The 21,197-nt window shown below is 39.6% G+C and overlaps 1 protein-coding gene across 10 annotated transcripts in view; it reads left to right on the top strand.

Annotated features, from left to right (window-relative positions):
• Positions 1 to 21,197, top strand: part of MPP7 (MAGUK p55 scaffold protein 7) — a 303,055-nt gene that overhangs the window by 227,865 nt on the left and 53,993 nt on the right. The window contains exons 12-14 of one of the 10 annotated variants that reach the window (XM_089776759.1): positions 9,142 to 9,162; positions 9,265 to 9,276; positions 10,451 to 10,492. The exons of the other annotated variants lie outside the window; for them this stretch is intronic. Coding sequence (XP_089632885.1) covers positions 9,142 to 9,162; positions 9,265 to 9,276; positions 10,451 to 10,492 — 75 coding nt within the window. The remainder of the gene's footprint in view (positions 1 to 9,141; positions 9,163 to 9,264; positions 9,277 to 10,450; positions 10,493 to 21,197) is intronic. 10 annotated transcript variants of the gene reach the window in all.

Here is a 21,197-nt window from a genome sequence, read left to right as displayed (position 1 = left end):
TGAGTTTTGAATTAACAAAGTGGGTTCTGAATTTTTAAATTTAAGATGGAGTTAATTGAATAAAAAGATAGTGAAAAATGCTTTACTTGGAGAAAATTAAGTGTGTGTTGCGTGCATAATGGGAGGTGCCATCTTTCCAAATGTCACATGGCTGAACAGTATTGTCTTGAAGGTATTTAAAAAGTTAATATTTAGTCTGAGATGAAGTATAACAAGTTTCTGTCCAAATGGAAATTTTTTTAGAAAACTTGGTCACTGCCAACAAATGCTGTAATGTTTCTGCCTGTACCTTGTTTTATAGTTCATACTGTAGATAAAGCAATTATCACCTAATCTTGTAGAAATGAATGATCACGAATTTATTTAGTTTCTGTGCCCAACTTTACCGTCTAAGACATAACCTTCCTTCAGCATAAATATTAATTTTGCCTTAATAGTACACGCTGTGTTTGTTCTTACACTCCAATATGTGTGGTCTGTGGTATGAAGAAACAGTTCATAATTCATATGGTATATTTTACTCTAGCAATAGTCCATAACTTGCATTAACTAAAGAGAAAAGTATATGCAAGGTAGAAAGAGATGTTCAAACATGTCTGTGCTTGAAAAAAGCATTCATTCTGTGTTTTGTGGCTAAATGTAGATAGTTATTGTGAGCAAAGTTATTATTATATAGTCTTTCTAAGGCTTAAAAACATATCTCACTTTAAATTTTGATTAACCATATATGATTGGCACCATATGAGCAAGAGGAAATATTTAACTGCAGCCAAATGGTGTTCATTCAAACAAGATGTAACTGAGTTTATCCAAAGACGAGTGTCTTTTGGATTAAAGACCACAATCTGCCAACAAAACAATTTAAACAGAGTAAAAGAATGAATGCATTGTACATGGTACCATTTTATTTAAGGGACAAACATTTTGGAGAAATATATTATAGGATTTTATAGTTCATTACAATAAGACTGTTTGTTTGAGACCTGAATCACTCTCAGCATCTGCGAATTGAGAAACAGAGATAGTTTTAATGTTACATGTTACTGTTAACTTAGCATACTAGCATCTTTGTTCACACAAATTTGCCATTCATAGTACCTTCCATCTTAGGATCTCATAGTGCTTTACAGCATTTTCTTCATCACACTACTAAGATATAGATGAAGTAAGTTGTAGCACAGAGTAATCCAAGTTTCCCAATGTCATACAAGACTCTGGAAGAGTGGGGAATAGATTCCATATATTTCTAGTCCTAGGCCTTAACCACAAGGCTGCCATTCTTCATTTTCCAAATTATCTTGTCAAATGTATTTAAATCTAAACATACAGCACATTCAAGTTGCTCACCTTAAATTTGCTTTAATGCTTTCTTTTTTAAAATGGCTTTCTTATCTTAGCCACAAAAAGTAAAACTTATCACACAGAGTAAGATAATTTAAATGTCAATTGCTCTGCTAGGATATTCACCACTAACAAATTTGTTTATAATTGGATGTAATCACTCTAAATTAAAATTATTATTTATTTGTATTATTATAGTTTGAGAGCACTTGTCATGGACTTAGGATCTCATTGTGTGGATCCCATTGTGTTTAGGTGCTGTACCAATCCAAATTCTTGTACGCTGCAGTGTCTTATTTGATCACTAGAACCAAACAGAACTTGAGGGTTAATGCAACGTGTATATTTGCCCAGGAACAAGGACAAAGCTTCTGTATCTGATTTTAGACCTATTAGCCTTTGATACAGTTTCTTTGACAAAAAGTACAGTGAAAAGAAAATGAGCAGAAGTTAAATATTTAACTCAGGGCTGCATTGGAGGTCACTAGCACAGTTCAGTCAGTCTTTGGAGTGGCCCAAGGTTGGAACATCACAAATTAAAGCTATTCAACTGAGGTCCCTAAACAATTGTAAATGCATTTTGAATTAAAAGATGTATTGGTTTTTATGCATTGTTTTAGTCTAGCATTCTGGCTTTGAACTCTGTAAAATCAATGCAAACATTAACTTCCTAAGTTTCCTTTGCATTTATGCTCCCCACCCCCCATTTCCCCATTATTTTCTCTTTCTTCTGTATATTTTGGTATCTCTTTCTCCATCTGTTTTAGGCACATTCCTTCAATCTGTCTTATATATAAATTTTGCTCCCTTTCCTTCACACTTTCTTGATTTATGCTGTTCCTCTTTCTTTTCAAGTGTTCTGTTTGCTTCCGCTTTCCCCATGCTCCTTTTTAATTCTTCCCTTTTTTCTCTTCTCTAGTCTCTATTCTGTCTTCTCTGTCCCTCTGTATTATCTTAGTTGCTTCCTCCTAGCACTATGGTCAGTTGGTCTCTTTTTGCTCACCCCATGCAGCACTCAGTTCAATTGAATAAGATTTTATTCACATGACAAGCTGTACCTGTGTTGCCAAAATTTAGTAGATACCTTTTGCATGTAAATACCTCTTCCACACATGCAGAACTGCTAGTAACTAGTGATAATTCATATGCCTCCTAGTAACTAGTCTCTAGGGGTATGTCTACACTACCCCGCTAGTTCGAACTACCTAGTTCGTGCCTCATGTAGCCGTGCTGCACGGGGTTCGAACCAGCGGGGTTTTAAAAATGGCGGCTCCCCGCTTATGCAAATGAAGCCCGGGAAATTCAAATCCCGGGCTTCATTTGCATGTGCGGTATGCCTACATTACCCTCCTAGTTCGAACTAGGCGGGTAGTGTAGACATACCCTAACTTTGTTGCAGGTAGGTAATTATCCTGTTAAATTATCTGATGTTCACATTGGCAACCAAATGTGCCACTTGTAGGTGGCTGTTAAAACACATATGAACATATCAGGACTACTTATATCCTTTTTTCAACACACACTAGACTGTGCTCACCCGTGGTCCTCTTAACAGTAGCCAAAGAAGAAAGATCACAACAGCTGCACAGAAAATTCCTTGTTAAAAGTGCTTTTTGTCACAATACCACAATTTCCCAATAGTGTGATGTCACTTGTTTCTATGTTCTTCTTTGGTGACATTACCTACTGCTCTAGAAAAGCCAAGCTCATGAATTTATTACACTGCTCTACAGCCAAAATGCTTGTGAAATAAATGTAGTCAAACTTTACTAATTCTGGGTCACTGAGAACGAAAATGATGCTTAAAATTGTTGATTGGCTCTAGTTTTCAAGATACGCTATTGGGTCAGTATATACGACACTTGACTTGCGAATGGCGGAGGATAAGTGAGTTATAAAGGGAAGGGATCTCAGTTTAAACCAGAAATGACTAAAATACATCTTTGACTGGATCTATGAATAAATCTATTACTGGGTTTGGACAGTACTTGCTTTTTAGGCAAAACAATGAATGATGCAATCTGAAGCTGGTATTGCGTCATACATTATATGAATTGCATCATGTTATTTCTAGAAGTCATGGATGATGCAATCATAACAAAGCTTACATCACTCTGCTGAACAAATTGCCCTATATCAGCTCTAGAAATCATACAGAAGCTCTCTTATTTGTCAGTGTTTGATTTTGCAAAGGGACACATTTCTGTTTAGCCAGCGTGAGCAGAGATGCCTTGTACTTGTGTGAACAGTGCAGATAACTTCTGCTATGTTTGTGGTGAAGTGACTTTTGCATCACAAAAGCGCAGTATAACTACTATGGTTAAGAAAGCCTATCACCTTTATTTTGGCTGCAAAATTGGAGATCAGGACAAGAGGTGGGCCCCACACACATGCTGCAACACTTGTGCAACAAATCTTTGCCAATGGTTGAACAGGAAAAGGAAATCTATGCCTTTTGCAGTGCCAATGATTTGGAGAGAGCCAACAGATCATACCAGCAATTGTTACTTCTGCATGGTGCCTCCAGTTGGGAAAGGTGTGTCAAAGAAGAAAAAGTGGACTGTGCATTATCCAAACATTCCATCAGCTATACGCCCAGTACCCCACGGAGAAGGACTGCCGGTTCCTGATGCACCAGAATCATTCTCACTTGAGTCAGACGAGGAAGAGGAAGAGGATGAAACTTCTGGTCCTGAACCATCAATGTCACAGGACCCACATTTTCTCCCATCCTCCTCTGAACCACACCTCATAACCTCAGTGGCAGCTTTGTGGCGATTTGAAGGTTGTTGCTCTCTTGCTTGGTCTGAAGACTGGATACACAAAGTACTGCTGTTTTCTCTGCGAATGGGATAGTCATGCAAGAGATTCCCACTACATCAAGATAGATTGGCCACTCCGACAGTCATTGGAGCCTGGGAGGAAAAGTGTGCAGCATCCACCACTTGTTAAATCAAGAAAGATTTTGTTACCACACTTACACATCAAGTTGGGTCTGATGAAGAATTTTGTCAAGGCTGTGGACAAAATACAAGCAGCTTTCAGGTACCTCCATGGAAAATTTCCAAGATTAAGTAAAGCTAAGATAAAGGAAGGTGTCTTTGTTGGTCCTCAGATTCGTGAACTTCTTCAAGTTGATGCATTTGACCATGCACTGTGTGGCAAGGAAAAGACAGCATGGAAAGCTTTCCAGTTAGTGGCAATAAATTTTCTCGGAAACAACAAGGCAGACAACTACAGGTTGTTGGTGGAAAACCTCCTCAAGGCATACAAAAGCCTTGGTTGCAATATGTCACTAAAGATACATTTTTTGCACTCTCATCTAGATTTTTTTCCACCGAACTGCAGAGCAGTGAGTGATGAGCACGGTGAGCGATTTCACCAGGACATTGCAATAATGGAGAAACGCTATCAGGGCAAATGGAGCCCATCAGTGCTTGCAGACTATGGCTGGACAGTGACAAGAGGTGCTCCATTTAATGAATACAGGAGACAAGCCAAGAAGCACCGAGTAGACACTGAATAGGACTAAACTATGTACATAATAGTTTTTTGCCTTTTGTTTCATAATAAATTTTATTTATATAACCCTTTTGCTGATTTTTAAAGTGTTACATTGTAGCCAGGCAGCCCCCCCATCTCAAACAATCTTGCTTGCCCTCTGAGATGTCTGTATACAGAGCAGAGAAGGAACAATAAGAAGATCAGCATAGCCATTAAGCTTTGATCTGCTTTGACCAGGATATGCGAGTTTCTGACTCTGAGTAACGATTAAGGAAATAAGCTAAGCTCGAGGCTGCAAAAAGTGTCAGGCTGGCACCTATGTTGATTCAAACACACACAGTCCCTGGGAGAGGAATTTCCCACTGAGAAAAGAATGTCCAGTACTTCAAATTTAATCATCTCAATTCTCTCTAACAAGTGTAAATTAAGTTCACAACTCCCTTGTAACAACTGATCTCAAAAGACAGACCAGCCCCATTTGGCATGACAGACAAGAAAGAGAAATACGTGACCCCATGAGTATATAAGGTGGGCCCAGCACACACTCACTTTGAGTGTCATTCTACCCTCTACCTGCTGGTCGGGTTAGGTGTTTGACCTCCCGAGGTTCTATGGGGACGCCCACCTCGTATTTTCGTCTTTCCTAGGAATTGAGGGACCGGCCCTGGCCTGAAATGCTGGAGTCGAGAGGCACAGAAGGGGGTAAAAATTGTACCTGGATGTGGTCCTCTGTCTTAAGTGTACACATAGAAAGAGTAAGCTGTTACTTGGTACCATTATTTCTATTTTTTCTATCTTTATCTTCTTTGTAACCATTTTTAAGATCTATATTTTGCTAGTAGTTAAGAAATAGAACAATAGCCATTGCAACCATATGATTTATAAGCTTCCTCAAATAAACCTGTAACTGTTTAAGTTTTAACCTGACTCCTTCAGTTGCTGTAATAGAACCAAGCACAATTTAAAAGAACTTCAGCCGGTCATTAGGGACAGATATAGGGAGAGATTGGGCGTTTGGATTTGTGTCACACCCAGGTGACACAATCCACTGGGGCACCTTTCAGTCTTTCCCCAAGGCTGCTCGCTGCGAAGGAATTACGAATTCTAGCAGCTGAAATCTAAGGTGTAATAAGCTCTTCCTATATAACGGGGCGTCTGTTGGCCTGCTGGCCACCCTCTGCGATGGGACCCTGGTCCTAGCAGTAAAGACACGGATGTTAAACCTTTTCTCGGAAACACACACACACACACTGCCCTGACCGTCGGCTGACATACATAAACAGGACAGGTGAAATATTATCATGTAAAGCAACCATAAACACACGAAAAGACCTAGGTTTACAATTTATGATTAAAACTCTACTATCTACACAATATACATAGACATAAAATGTAAAAAGTTAAATATCTTGGAAACAGTAGCCAATCAGTTGTTTTAATTGTCATATTTGAATTCAGCACATCAAAATACATAATAAATAGCACATTTTATCTCTGAAGCAGACGACTTCTAAAAAATTGTAAACCAGTGTTATGAGCATGATTGAGACCAAGCCCCTTTGCTCGAGGGATCTGTACTCCTGGGCATAGGTGATGGAAGTAGGGTGTTGGGGATGGGTAGTAGCATATCCTGCCTTGAAGTGATTTACATCATAGACAGGGTGTACAGTTTTGTTCAGCTGTTTTCAGCATCAATGCTCCTGGGCAAAAATCATAGAATCCGTTGAGTTGTTTTCAGCTAACTGCCATATGATGTAACTACTGAAACATTTCCATAGCACCCTGCTAGTTTCTAAAATGGTAGCTGTGTTGTGTATAGGAAATGACTCAGCTTCACTTCCTCCCCACACAAGCTTGATGGCTGTCAACCTTAGGCAGAGATAAAACTAAGAGGTTTCATGATTTGGTATCCCTAGACTATGATTCTTGATGCTGGAAAGTCTTTGGGCTTTGCACCACTCCTTGAAGCTTTCTGCCCACATAGGAAGTTATTCATCATACACGGTGAAGTGCCAGGTTGAACAATCAAAGAAAGCGCTTCAATTCATTCTCGAACTAGTGAAGACCTCAACAAACTCTTTATTTAGGAGAATTTACATGAGATGGCCTTTTCATATGATGTGATAGAATGTTTCTCCTTTCAGGAGATATATTTGCATATATTTGTGGCTTTGCCTTTTTGGGCCTTCAAATGGAGATACAATAGAAGTTTCTAGAACCTGCTGTATGCCAGAGAATGCAGAGAATAGGAATGTTAGATAGTGTGTAATTTAATAGTCATGTAACCGCATCAAAATTTAGTGGTTACACGATTATTCAATAGTCCCCAGGGAATGGGGCTGGCAGCCAGTGTGTTCCCAGCCCCACTCACCCACCACTGTTGCCTCTCTATTAAAAGTATCAGTGTGGGGTGGTAGGTGGGAGCCAATCCACAAGGGTTGCTGGTCCCTGCACAGACCAGCTTCCATCTGCTGCCCCATACTGCTGCCTCTAATACAGAGGCAGCAGCATGGGGTGACAGCAGCCTCTGTCTGTGGGTGGTCCGAGCTCCACAGAGGCTGCTCCACGCCAGGTCTGATATAGAAGCAGCCAGGGGGTAGGGGGAATGCATGTAGTCAACAGGATTAACCAATAAGCCTAGTCTTATCGGTTATTTGTGTAGTGGTCTACACATTGACATCCCTAGCATAGAGAGCAATCTTTATCCATATGAAGACATGAAGGAATCAGTGATCCATCCATGGTCTCAACTTGTCACCATGGAAGGAGAGACATGGTATATTCCAAGGATGATACATTCTAAGTCAAGCATCAAAGGGACTCATTGCTTCCAGAGTCAGGGTGCTAATTCACATTAGCTGTGATTATTCAAGAAACAGGATAATCTCAAAACCTTTGCTTCTGATCAGCCAAAACATCAGTGTTTCTGAAAGACTACAGAGTACAGTAAGCCAGCCATCATCCACTTTAGAAGATTTTCCAGTTTACCCAGTGGTCACCTCAGATGTAGGAATTCCTCTCTCTTGTCAAATGGAGAAGTTAAATGTCATTCAGAGCGTTTCTTACAAATTAGCCCCTTCAAAAGAGCTCTCAAGATCAGTATTGAAGAGATTGTTTCCTAGCAAAGAGAACTTTTGTGTCCATGCCCCAGAGCAAAATGGAAAAGGTACTTCCTTATGCTCAGATAAACAGAGGAGTTGTAAGTCATCCTGAATCTGAGTCATCAGTTACTAGCTGTTGGAAGAAAAGTTGAAAATGTAGTCTCTGGGACCAGTCTTCCATTTCTGTCAGAAACCACTGGCCATGCTCTCTGGTCTTAATAGACATTTATATGAATATTCCAGCCACTGAATATCTCTGATGTGAATAGCATTACCATGCCCTGGATTGTCTTTCCCCTTTTACCCTTCCACTTTTTTAATGGAGTTAGGTATATACATCTTCTCTCAATACATTCTTCCCCTAAGTCCATCAATGGCTATTAGCCAGGATGGATAGGAATTTCTGTCCCTAGTCTCTATCAGAAGCTGGGAATGGGTGACAAGGGAGGAATCACTTGATGATACCCGTTCTGTTCATTCCCTCTGTGGCACCTGATGTTGGCCACTGTCGGAAGACAACATGCTAGGCTAGATGGATCTGTGGTCTGACCTAGTATAGCTGTTCTTGTGTTCCTTTGTTAGAAAAGAATAATTAAGCTCAGCAGCAGAAACACTTAAGCGAGTAATTCCCCAGTAACATTCATGCCCCCCCCCCCCATATTGCAATTATAGGGCTGTCTGAGAACAAAAGTAACAGGTAACTTACCTTTTTGCAGCACCTGTCACAGTTATAAATATAGGCAGGCATTTTTTAAACATCTAAAACATGCAATAGCAACTCCAAAGTGTAGAAATTGAAAGAGATCACATTTCTGGTAACGATTCTAAAAAATCCGGGTCTGATTGATTAAACCAGTCACATGAGGGGATTTAACATCATTACCTAGTGCTACTCTTTATTCAAGGTAGATGCTTCATCACAACTGGATAAGATCATAGGTCACCACTGATGAATTAATAGCTGAAAATTCTCAGATTGTAGAGGGCATATAATGCAGCTGTGCCTTTTACTGTCCTCTTTCTTTCAGTTCAGACATAACTTTGACATTTAAAGGCTTTACTCAGTGTAGATAAATTGGTGTGTGCCTCTACAGTTGTTATCTTAGACATTTTTAGAGCAGCTAAACATACATGTATTTTTTTTTTTACTTATAAAGTATTAAATAATAATACTTTGTTTTTTGGCTATTCTAAGATGAGGAAACGGTTGAGTGTGGTAGGTGCATTTTTTCTTCTTAGATTTAACTTTTCATTCTTCAGCTGTGTTTTCAACACATTTAATGATTTCCTTTCCTATTTTTTCCTTTGTGCTTCTCAGAGGAAATTGAAGGTACATGTACAAAAGTTTCCCTGCATAGCCCAGTAATTTTATTTAGAGAGCATATGTTTAGAATTAATTTGAATGTAGTTCAAAGTTTGCAATTGATGTTATATGTACAAAATTTCCATATTCCCTCTACAACATCCAGTATATTGAATTAAACCATCTCATATTGAGAAAATAGTTCTGGATATCACTCAAACTAATCTTAGATGTTTCACCTAGTGGTCAGGGATTTATCTTTATTTGAATATTGGGAAATATAGATATTTACAAAAAGAGAAACAGTGTCATAACATAAACTTGGTAGAACTTGCTAAGTGGAATGGAGTGGAAGAAAGTTCTTTACGTGACCCTAAAATATCTTACTTTTCCATTCATGTGTTGTGACAAAATACAGTAGCTCATTAAGTGTTTGCTAACTAAGTACAATCAGTATTGAGGAATGTATTGCTTTCAAACACAGTAGTAAGTTTATTTATGTAATACATCCTTTATTTTTCCTTAGTTAGTATATAGCCTAAGTTGCAAAGTCACAGCATATGTTAAAGTAATAGCAGCTTATCTCTTCTACTTTGTTTACTTGAAATGACTTCTTCTTATAAAGGATTAGAAATTGTAGCTCATATTTTTGATCAAAAGGCTTCTGGCATGTAAAAATATACATAATAACTATTTTATATCAAATGAAAGGGCATGTTTTTCATCAAAAACCTTTCTGTCTAATCCACTGAGCCAAAACGCTAAGCTAAAATCTGATAATATATAGTTTACCAAAGAGCTTGGTTTACATAAATAAAGGCTTTTTTTTCTTTTCTTTTCTTTTCTTTTTTTGCTTTTTAAGCAGCATCATATTTTCTATTTTCTTGAAGTGATAATGTGTGAATAATGTAAAGTTAGAATTCTTTTTCAAATGTTTAATTGTAGTTGTGAAAAAGGCACTGTATGGAAAGGCAAAAAAGACCAAAATGTGCATGTGGCAAAATTCCAGAATACCTCCAGCTAAAATATAAAACAAAAGTTGTTTTATGTTTTTAAGCAATGGTATATTAAAGCTTTTTTATGCTATGCTTTATATCATTGTCATTTTAAATAACTCTTCTTTCGCATTTGTGGCGGGGCTTCTAACTATTCTGCTTTATTTCTTGGCTTTTTGTTCTGTATGCTTTTACACTTCGTCCAGAAGATGCTGAATGTGCTGGTCACAACAGTGGAACCTATATAGGTGAGCAATTTGGTTATGAAAGACAATTTCTTCCTTTCTTTCTGGTTCTTTTTCTTGTAATTACTGTGTCATTTAATTTTTCTGGTAATTGCATTAAAGTTTCCTCACAGTGACAGCGCATGATAAGAGCATGTATTTTTAAATCAAAACCGGCTCACTGGATTTGACACAAAGGAATTACTTATTTACTGTGACCTGTTGTTTTTATTCTTGATATCCAGGAGATGTTAAAATACTGTTTTGATAATCAGCTTAAATAGTACCTGATCCAAATTTTGGTATAAAACTAAAGTGACTTTTGTTTTTTTAGTGAGAATTTTTTAAATTTTAAAATCCCTACCTACTGTCTCATGAAGAAGGTGAGTGAAGCTTTAGAGATTTTTAAAGTTTGATTGATCCAAATTTCTCTACCTTTTATTTCTTTATATCAGTTTATGAAGTAATTTTAGCTGGGATGGAGAGAAGGTTGAAAGCAGATATGCATGTCTTTTTCTCTACACTCAAAAATAAAATTTATCACAGCAGCGTCCAGGATTTAAAATTTACCATAAAATAAACCAGTTCTCAGCATATTAGTGGAGAAGAAAACAAGATTGGTAAGGACAACAGTTATGGCTGCAGGATTGAAAATTAGAAACAAAAGAAAAATTAACAAAGAAAGTCCTGAGAGGTGCTTTTTGCCATTTTGAACAGTTTTACATGATTTTGTCATTACAATGGCCTGTGCAAATTGAGCTTAAACTGGCCAGAAATAGCCATCAAATAATTTCCTTCTGTGCTAGGAGAAAGCTGACAGATGTAGATTTTGAACCACTCCACTCTTCTCCCAGCTCCACTGCTCCCTTACAGTAAGAAGAGGGAATGGGTGAAGTATATGACAGAGGTCTGCTACATCCAAACCTACACTGGTTTAAGATCAATGACAGACTTTATGCCATTGCTTTGTGCCTCAAGTTGTAGCTTCTCTTCAGTAACCACAATGTGCTCCCAGTGACCTGCTTTCCAATGTAGGACTAAGTTTGGGCAAAATGGAGAATGCAGCGCAATGAGTTTAGTGACCTTGCATATAACTTAAGTACATGCCAATGAGTGATGTAGACATCTTTAGCATGTTCTAAGACACTGGTTTTAAAGTCCACTGCATATAATGGATAAGAATACAAACTAGACAAAACAAAGTACTCATGGTCTCTTGCCAACAGTCTAAGGACCGTATAACTTAATTTCCTCATGTATTTTTAGAAATGTTTGTTAATCAGTATTCTTCTTCTCCCTAGTTAGTGTGCTAAAAACAAAACATTTTAGCTTTCCCCTGGACTCGTACACATTATTCGTAAACTGTGGTACCCCAATCTGGACACAGTACTCTAGGGCTATGTCTACACTACATGCTTCTTGCACAAGAAGCCTTTTGCGCAAGAGCTTTTGCACAAAAACGTCTCACACAAGAGCATGTCCACAACATCAAAGCACATCACAAAAGCGATGTGCTTTTGCACAAGGGAGTGTCCACGCTGCATGAACGCACTTGCACAAGAAAGCTCTGATGGCCATTCGCAGAATGGCCATCAGTGTACCTGTGCTTTTTCCCATAGGGGTTTCTTGCGCAAGAAACCCCTCTGGAGCGTCCACACTTGACTTCTTGCACAATGACATAGCGCTAAAAGCATTTATGCCTCAGAAAAGGAGGTTTACCTACGGCGGAAAAAGCCCTCTGTTCTGCCGTTTAACAGCCCATTTAATTGTGCAAGAGCTCATTTGAGGTGTAGACATTCTGTAGGTTTTTGCGCAAAAACAGCTGTTTTTGCGCAAAAACATAGTGTAGACGTAGTCCAGATGAAGCCTCACCGATACAGAGTAAAGAAGATTTATCACTTTCCCATGTGTTTCAGACAACGCTCCTGTTAATACACCCTAGAATATTTCCTTTTTTTGCAACTGCCTCTCACAGTTAGCTCATACAATTTGTGATCTACTATAACCCCCAAATGTAGCTTGTGCCTTTAAATGAACTTTATAACTGTCTTTGCTCTTTTTCCTTTTTTAATGTTTGTTCTTTCCTTGTCATTTTTGCTTTCTCACTTACTCAGTTTCTTATCTCCTCATTCTTTCCCTCCTCTTTTTTCTCCTCCCCATTCCTGTTCCCACTCTCTCACACATTTTTCTCTAGATTCACAACTTCCGCCACTTTTTCTCCTGCCCTATAATTTGCAGCCAAAACTTGCTCTACATAAGGCTCTTGGAGAGCAGGATCAGCAGCTTAAATTCTGGGTGGGATTTTATGCAACTGTTTCCTTTTATGAGCCACTTCTCCTAGCTTATGGAAATGTTGAGGAGTCACTTTTGAATTCAGAGGCAAACTACAATGCATTTAGGGTATGCCTACACAGCAACATTATTTCTAAATAACTTTCATTATTTCGAAATAATGTAGTCTGCGTCTACACAGCAAGCAATTATTTTGAAAAAATGTCAAAATACTGTCAAGCTGGAGTTACTCCAACTCCTGTAATCCTCATTGTACAAGGAGGGAAGTTGGAGGAAGAGTGCTCTATTTCAAAATAAGTGCTGTGTAGAGGGTCCCAATGTCAAAATAAGCTATGCAATTGACATAGCTCAATTTTCATAGTTTATTTCGAGTTAAGCCCTTCTGTGTAGATGCACCCTTAGGCTACATCTAGACTGCAAGCCTCTTTCGAAAGAGGCTTTTTTGAAAGATACTTTTGAAAAAGCCTCTAGTGAGAGAGAGCGTCTAGACTACAACCAGTAGAGCACCCAGGCAGTCTGGATGTTCTCTTTCAAAAAAGCACAGTTTGCATTACATAGCGTCTTTTTTCAAAAGAGCACTTTCGGAAAAAGGCATTATTCCTCATAAAACGAGGTTTTCCGTGGTTGAAAAAACTGCCACGTTCTTTTGATTTACTTTTGAAAGAACACAGCAGCAGTCTAGATGCAGGGGAAGTTTTTTCGAAAAGCCACTTTTTTCAAAAAAACCCTGTAATCTAGACACACCCTTAGAGTGCCTACACCTTCATTATAAAAGATGTAATGGATCCAGAGGACATATAAAAGGATTACATCCCTTTGGATAGCCAATGAATAGATGATATGTACAATGGCATATAAACTTAAATTATTTCTAAGGGAAATCCTTAACACATTCATGAACTTGTGTCCAATAAAGTTTTCATATGTATTTAAGTCACTCTAACTGGAAAAAGTCTCAGGGTGCATCTAGACTACATTCCTCTTTCGAAAGAAGAATGTAAATGAAGGAAATCGAACATGCAAATGAAGTGCAGATTTACAAAGCTCATGCTTCATTTGCATATTCGTGTCCAATCGCTTTTTTGAAAGGTTTTTTTTTTTTTTTTAAAGCAGTCTAAATGTGGTTCTTTTGAAAAAGGGTTTTTTTTCTGAAAGAATCATGTCTAGACTGCTTTTTTCAAAAAAACCTTTTTCAAAAAAGCGATCAGATGCAATTATGCAAATGAAACACAAGATTTGTAAATTGGCACTTCATTTGCATTTTCAATTTCCTTCATTTACATTCCTCTTTCGAAAGAGGAATGTAGTCTAGACTCTGTCAGCATAGTAAAAATACAGAATAGTATCTGAACACTTTCTCATGAAATCATTGCTTCCTTATGTATCTTATAAGAGCATTTACCAGATTAAAAAAAAACAACGTATATTGAAGTAAGCAAGTTGTCACTACATGAATAAAAAGCACAATGGTGAAATAAAATTATTTGTCTTGTTAGAAATATAAACATAATAATTGAATAAACCTCAAATACTCTTTTATTAGTTTGGCAATCAGTTCTTACATATTAATATATATATTTTAGCATCAAAGTGATATTACACTAATGCTATGCATTGAATAGATTTCCATTACTATACTGACTGAAAATCCTAGTATGATACATGAGTTATTTTTGCTGTCATTTGCTGTCACTTTTTCCACATACTGTAACAGTGTCATTTATTTCCATTAGTCTTAATGATCTGTCACTCTATCCCTCATAAACTCTGATTTTCAATCATTTATAGTTGGTGAGATGTAACATTATGTAGCCTGTCACAGTGCAAACATTTTTGCCCCATAATTTGATTGAGGAGGAAAACTGGAAATGTTCACATTTTTTATAGTTTTTAAGGAGGTTTTTATACTTCCCAAATTCCTACATATCTGAAACTTTTAAGCCTCTAAAATGAAATATATATTTTAAAATTCAGTGATGTGCAGTTTAATGCCTATTTTGTGAGGACCCAGGATATGCTGAAATACAGATAAGTTTAGAATTTTGAAAAATGGTCTGCTCTGTAAGTATATTGGTGTTTTTAAATACAATATTTTGAATACAATATTTTGATGACTCTGCAGCCCCAGCTTTCAGTGTGCATGTTCTACAGGGTTGGGGAACCACAGGTGGTGGGAGTCCCAAGGAGATCCCAGCCAGCCCCTTCTCATTTAATCATGGATATTTTTAGTAAAAATCACAAACAGGTCCATGAGCTTCTGTCAGTTTTTCTTTATTGTCTGTGACCAATGGTCCCTCTAATCTTTTCAATCCATGTGCAGAGTTTTTTCCATCCCATGTGCAGAATAAATGTGTGTGCGCGTTGTGGCATTTGTACACATGCAACAACAAACAAAACACCTATCTGTAGGCACTCTTTTAATCAGTTAGGCAGCAATTGACTCTCTCCTAAGTAGCCACACAATTGCACAGCTTACAGGGAACACTGCCTGTAACCCGTCTGTTACTTTTATTAAATATATCCATGACAAAATCTTAGCCTTAATCATCAGTGTACTATTCCAAATAATTAAGACTCAAAAAATGTGTGTTATAAATAAGATATATGGTGTCTTTTTGCACATCATCCCCACACTGCTTTGACAACAGAGAAATTTGTGTAGCTTCTTGTATCTTTAGAACTCTTCACTTGCATATATATTTAGGTTGATAATCGGGAAAATATAAAAACTATCTACCTTATACTGAAAGGGAACAGTCTTCAGAAGTGAATAATTTTGTAGGAGAAGAGATGACCTTCCACTAAGGAACTTTCAGCAGTCAGTATCACTGGAAATATATACATGTAGGTTTACATGTGGAAAACAGAATGTTTATACAGTTTTGGAGCAGAAAAGATTTCACTTCTATCTTCCTTCCTAATTAGTGTTTGAAGGCTTATGAAATGTCTATTAAAGGAATGAGAAAAAACAAACCTGGCATATAATACAAATTGCTAATTGGACTCCACTGGATATTGTGTGCTTACTTTAAGGATGCTGGTACTATAAAGGATTTTAAAATCATAAAGCCCTTGTGAATAAAAGACATTTTCGATGGCCTCGGATTACTGCTGATTTGAATTTGCCTTCCCAAAATGACCAGGGTTAATCTTGATGTTAATTTGCTGAAGAATCTTGAAATCAGACTACAGTACTGTATATTTCTGAAGTTAATAATTTCCTGAGAATGAATAAGTAGAATTTAAAAGGTTTTTTGTCTTTGCCAAGCACATTTAATTCTATCTGCATTACAGGAATCTTTATGAACAGTCAATAAATATAGATTAATATAATCTGTTTACTGTTTTCAGTTTTGATTGAAAAATACAGACATAATCTGAGTTTGTATGAGTAATGTGTAAATGTGAACACTGGAAATCAGCCCAGAAACAAATGAAGTTAGAAATGTGCTATGTGTTTGTGCAGATTAATCAGAACCAGTAGAAATGCTGCATATAGGAATGTTCCAAATATCTTGGGAAATATTTTCAAGTTATAGTTCAAAACTTATGTTTTACCAAATGTGCATAATCTTGATTGGACCAATTTTTTTGCTCTATATATCTTGCATACAAATAAACTATGTGTACATGCTGCATATATAAGCTGAACAGAATGAATACTAGGCCCTAATTCACCAAAGAGCTTAAGTGCGTGCTTATAGTGAAACAAATATTTAAATACTTTGCTGAAGAGGGATAAACATAATCACATCTGTGAAAATTTTTATTGAATCATATGGCCTTATTTTGTTGTAGACAAACTTCCAACATTTAAGCTTGGCAAAATTCTAACATTTATTGGTATTAGAATTTCTCTGATACTAGGAGAGCACTTTCCACTAGAACACTGCATTTGGAATTACATGCATAGTCTTCTGAAGTCTACCTCAGTTACAAGTCTTCCTTCCTCTATTTTCTAGAATTATATTAAATTTACAGGGAAGTTAATTTTTTGTATGCTGTATTATTAACATTCTTTTAAAGAGCTTTAAATAAATCCAGTATTTGTTTATACATTGTCTAGCTTGAGTATGAATTTCAGTATGGGATTTTTGTGTATCCCTGCTGAGAAATCTGTGGCTGTTTCTTTGAGGTTGGGGTTTCAAAGAGATATTACTAGTTGTATGTAGTACAGATTGAACCTCTGTAATCTGGCATCCACGGGATTTGACTGGTTCTGAACCAGAGAATTTACTAAACCATGGGAGGTCGACATTATCTAGCAGCATTACCCAGGCTTCCACTGCTTACTGTGCTCTTAGAAGACATTTAGAGGTAAGTTAGAGCTAAATAACAGCAAGAACACTGAGAGCCAGAACTGGTGACTGTAAACAAACTTTATGTGGCCATGGGAAACGTGGCCACATCCATAATAAGTGGACATAAGTCTAACTAAAATCATACCAGACCCTGGATGTTGCCGGACCAGTGAGTGCCAGACTAGAGGTTCAACCTGTATTATATTTTTGAATAAGTTCTTTTGTTATCTTCATCTCATAAGTGGAAACTGCTTGTTCTTTTCTATTGATGCAGAATCTTAATTACTTTTGTTAGTCTTAGTTTCTGATTTGATTTCTGATTTGAGAACTGTTATAAGGTTTAGAGGCATTTGTGGACTATATGTACTTGTTCTCCACATTTTTCTCATAGCGGCTGTTCTTAATTTCATGAAACGTGTTACATTCCAGAGATGGTTCATAGATTTAACTTGTTTAGTAGGCATCTTGTCATGTACTTGAAATCAATGAGCATGTGCAAAGTTGTTATACTTAAGGGAATTTTATGTTCCTTTGGTGATTGGATTTTTCCACTTTATTCTGCATAGTTAGAAGTTTTAACTTCTGCTGATGTCTGTAGACCAATTTTTTTCTTTCTTTCCTTTTGATAGAAGTATGTATTTAATTTAAGATTAAATAAATTTTATTTTACAGTGTATATCAATAATTTTCTGTAGTCCTTTTCACTGTTTAATGGTGGTCTGTACATTCTAATGAATAAAATAGCAATAGCCATTTGTTAGAACTTTTGTATTTTAAAATATTTTAAATGTGGGATCTTTTGTTGCTCTTTCGTAATGCTACTTGTGCTTTGCAGCTGTAATGCTGGTGTAATAAGAGGTAACCAAATAGTGTGCTCTCACCTGCCCCATATGTCTCTTACTTCTGACTTACTGTCAGAGAAAGGTTTAAATATTTATAAACATACACAGTAATACATAATTACACGAATGTTAATATTGAGTAGTCCTGTGGCACCAAAGCCCTGGTCTACAATAGAGAGTTAATAAGGGAGAACCCTTATTTCAAAATAACAAGGTGAGCATCCACACTACGAAGCCCGTTTTTTCAAAATAATGGGCTTGTTATTTCAAAATAGTGTTAGTGTGGATGCTCAGCTGATGTTATTTTAAAATAATTGGCCTCCAGAAGTCTCTCACAGCTGCCCTTGTGGCCACTCTGGCCACACCCCTGACAACTCCACTCCTCCCATTTTCCTGCAGACTTTAAAGCTGCAGGCAGAAGGGAAAGGGCTTGTGGCACCACACTAGCCCTGCCAGCCCCGTGCCATATAGCACCATTCACTGCATGCGTGACAGACCCCAGCACTTTCTCTGAGCCCCACATGGCTGCTAGTACTCCTGCAACGACCTCTGGAGCCTCTGGTCAGGAGCAAAAGAAGGCACCGGCCTGCACTGATATGAAGATCCTGGATCACATTAAGGTCTCGGGCAAGGAGACCAACATCCAGGATCTCTGCACCAAGAGGTGCAATGCCGAAGTCAACAGCCAGATGGCTGCTAGAGTGGCCCACAAGGGGCACTGCCACACCCTAGACCAGGTGCAGATGAAAACTAAGGAACTCTGGCAGTTGTACACCAAGGCCAGGGAGCAGAGTTCCCATGCTGGGGCAGCACCACACACCTGCCACTACTATGAGCAGCTAGATGCCATCCCTGGGAGGGAGGCTAGTCACCTCCCCACTCTCGTCAACAACTCCGGCCAGGACACACCTATTGTCAGCCTCCCTGAGGGTAAGATTGTGAAAAAGGATGATGAAGGGGAGGAGGAACAGGCTGGATTGGACACCATGCCCCTGAAGCCAGGAGGTCATCATTAGTCTGGAGCTGGTCCCCCCTCCCAGGATGTCTCCCACGGCTCAGGCAAATCTGGCAAAGGCTTTTCAGGTGAGTTCCATCACTTTCCCTATACATATGCGAGAGCAGGCAGCGAGGGGCTGCACACTACTCGCTCAGCCGTCTCAGCCTGGGACTCACACAACAGCTTGTGCATGAGGGTGCACATGGAGCATCAGTCCGAAGCACTCAGCCCCATGATACTCATACAGGAGCCCCTCGAGCCTTCTCACAAAGTTCCTGGACAGGCCTGCCTTACTCCAGCTCTGCGGTGGGACACCTTACCATGACAAGCCACCACTAAAGAGGCTGGGGTCATGTAAACACACAGTGCCACATATGGAACAGGCTCATGCTTGCACTCGGGCAGCATCCACTCCCGGTCAAGCGCAACGATGCAGAGACCAATCCCCTGCATGGGAACCTTCTGGTGGGCGGACAGAGAGGGGACCCCAGTAGCATTCTCTCTGGAAAGCAGCCTCTGCCACTCACACACACCTCCCCCAACATCCTCCCCTCCAGCCAGCAGGGATAGAAGTTTTCTCTGCAGGACGATGCCACTGCTGGACTTGATATGTGCCAGGCACAGTAGGAAGCCGAGCCGCCCTGTCTCCCCCTCCTGCCTGCAGGCTCATGGGTTAGCCAGCACATTTCCATGCCTGCTTGTGCCCAGGACATGGGAGTAGCAAAGGTCCCCTGGGATGTCTGTGCCCCTGCAGGAATGTGCCCACTGTCTAGGCAAGAGATAGTCTTGCCTGAAGCACATTCCCATCATCTGAACTGAGACCTCAGTGTCTGCTCAGGTATTAGAGGTAGAGTTCATGCACACTGTCTCCTGAGATGGCTGCTCTTGTGAAGAAGTGGGCTGTGCCCATGAAAGCTCATGATACCATCTTCATGTTTTGTTAGTCATTAAAGTACTACCAAACTATTTGTTGTTTTTTAAGTTTATCCTGTACAGACTAACTCAGCTACCCCCTGAAGCTTGTAACTAGGGTTCATGCACACTGTCTCCTGAGCTGACTGCCCTTGTAACTTTTCTTCACAGTTGGGCCAGCTGTGAGCATGGTGCATCCATCACCTCTCAAACCATCATCTTGACTCTGCAAGAGTGGCAGGCCAAGGCAACCCCATGAGGATCTGATGCGGGAGCACCTGCACTGCCTCTGTTCCCTCATCCACAGCTTTGATGAGGAACACCAAGAGTGGGCTGCTGTCCAAGAGGAGCATGGGGCTGGCCAGGAGCTGAGGGAGCCTGTCATGGAGCACACGTTGACATGTATGGAGCAGTCCACCAGCCACCTCACCACACCTGCCCCTCTAGCTCCCTGCCCCACTCCCAGCACCCACACCTGCCCCCAGCTTCTCTTCCTAGCCACCAGGGCCCGCAAACACATGGTGGTGGAACCTCTTAGGCAGCTGAAGCCTCCTGAGCTACCCGAGGCAGGCACCAGTCCTAACCCCATCCCGGAGTCCCTCTACTTCTCTCTCCCCCATTCTAGATTCTTTCTTCAGCCCCTCCACCATTGTATATCCCCCAAATAAATAATCAGAGTTTTGTGTTGAAACAAATATGCTTTTTTATTAGGTTGAGGAGGGAAGATGGGGAGGGAGGGCAGGGAAAGGAAGGAGGGGCGGAGGAAAGACACACAAGGGCAATGCAGAGGCCCCTTGTGGGGAGGCCCAGGGAGAGTCTCACAGGTGGCCTTGGCTGAAATTCTCCCTCAAGGCCTCTTGGATGAGCACAGCCCCCTTATGTGCTTGCTGAATGGCAGCAGTGTCTGGCTGCAAATAAGTCCTGGACAGTTGCTGAGCCTCTGCCCCCACCCTGGCAGGAAAGTCTCCCCTTGCTCTCACAGATGTTGTGGAGCATACAGTAGGCTGCCGCCACCTGCAGGATGATGTGCTTGCTGAGGTCCAGGCAAGTGAAGAGACTCCAGAACCTCCCTTTGAGGCAGCTGAAGGCACACCCAACTACCATGTGGCATCTGTTGATCCTGGCATTGAAGGTTTTTTTGGTGGAGTCCAGATTACCAATGTAGGGCTTCATCAACCAGAGGAGTAAGGGGTAGGCTCCGTCGCCTAGTATGCACATGGGTATGTCGACGTCCCCAATCCTGATGGTGCGATTGGGGAAAAATGTACCAGTGTGCATCCTGGGGAAAAAGCTTGAGTTCCATATTATGCAGGCGTCGTGTACCTTCCTCAACCATCCTACGTAAATGTCTGGAAACTGTCCCTTGTGGTCCTCGAGGGCCTGCA

This window comes from Pelodiscus sinensis, chromosome 2 (assembly GCF_052426305.1).
Source record: "Pelodiscus sinensis isolate ZL-2025 chromosome 2, ASM5242630v1, whole genome shotgun sequence".
Lineage (NCBI taxonomy): Eukaryota > Metazoa > Chordata > Testudines > Trionychidae > Pelodiscus > Pelodiscus sinensis.
Note: the sequence above shows the minus strand (reverse complement) of the source record. Positions and strands in the feature narration are given on the sequence as shown.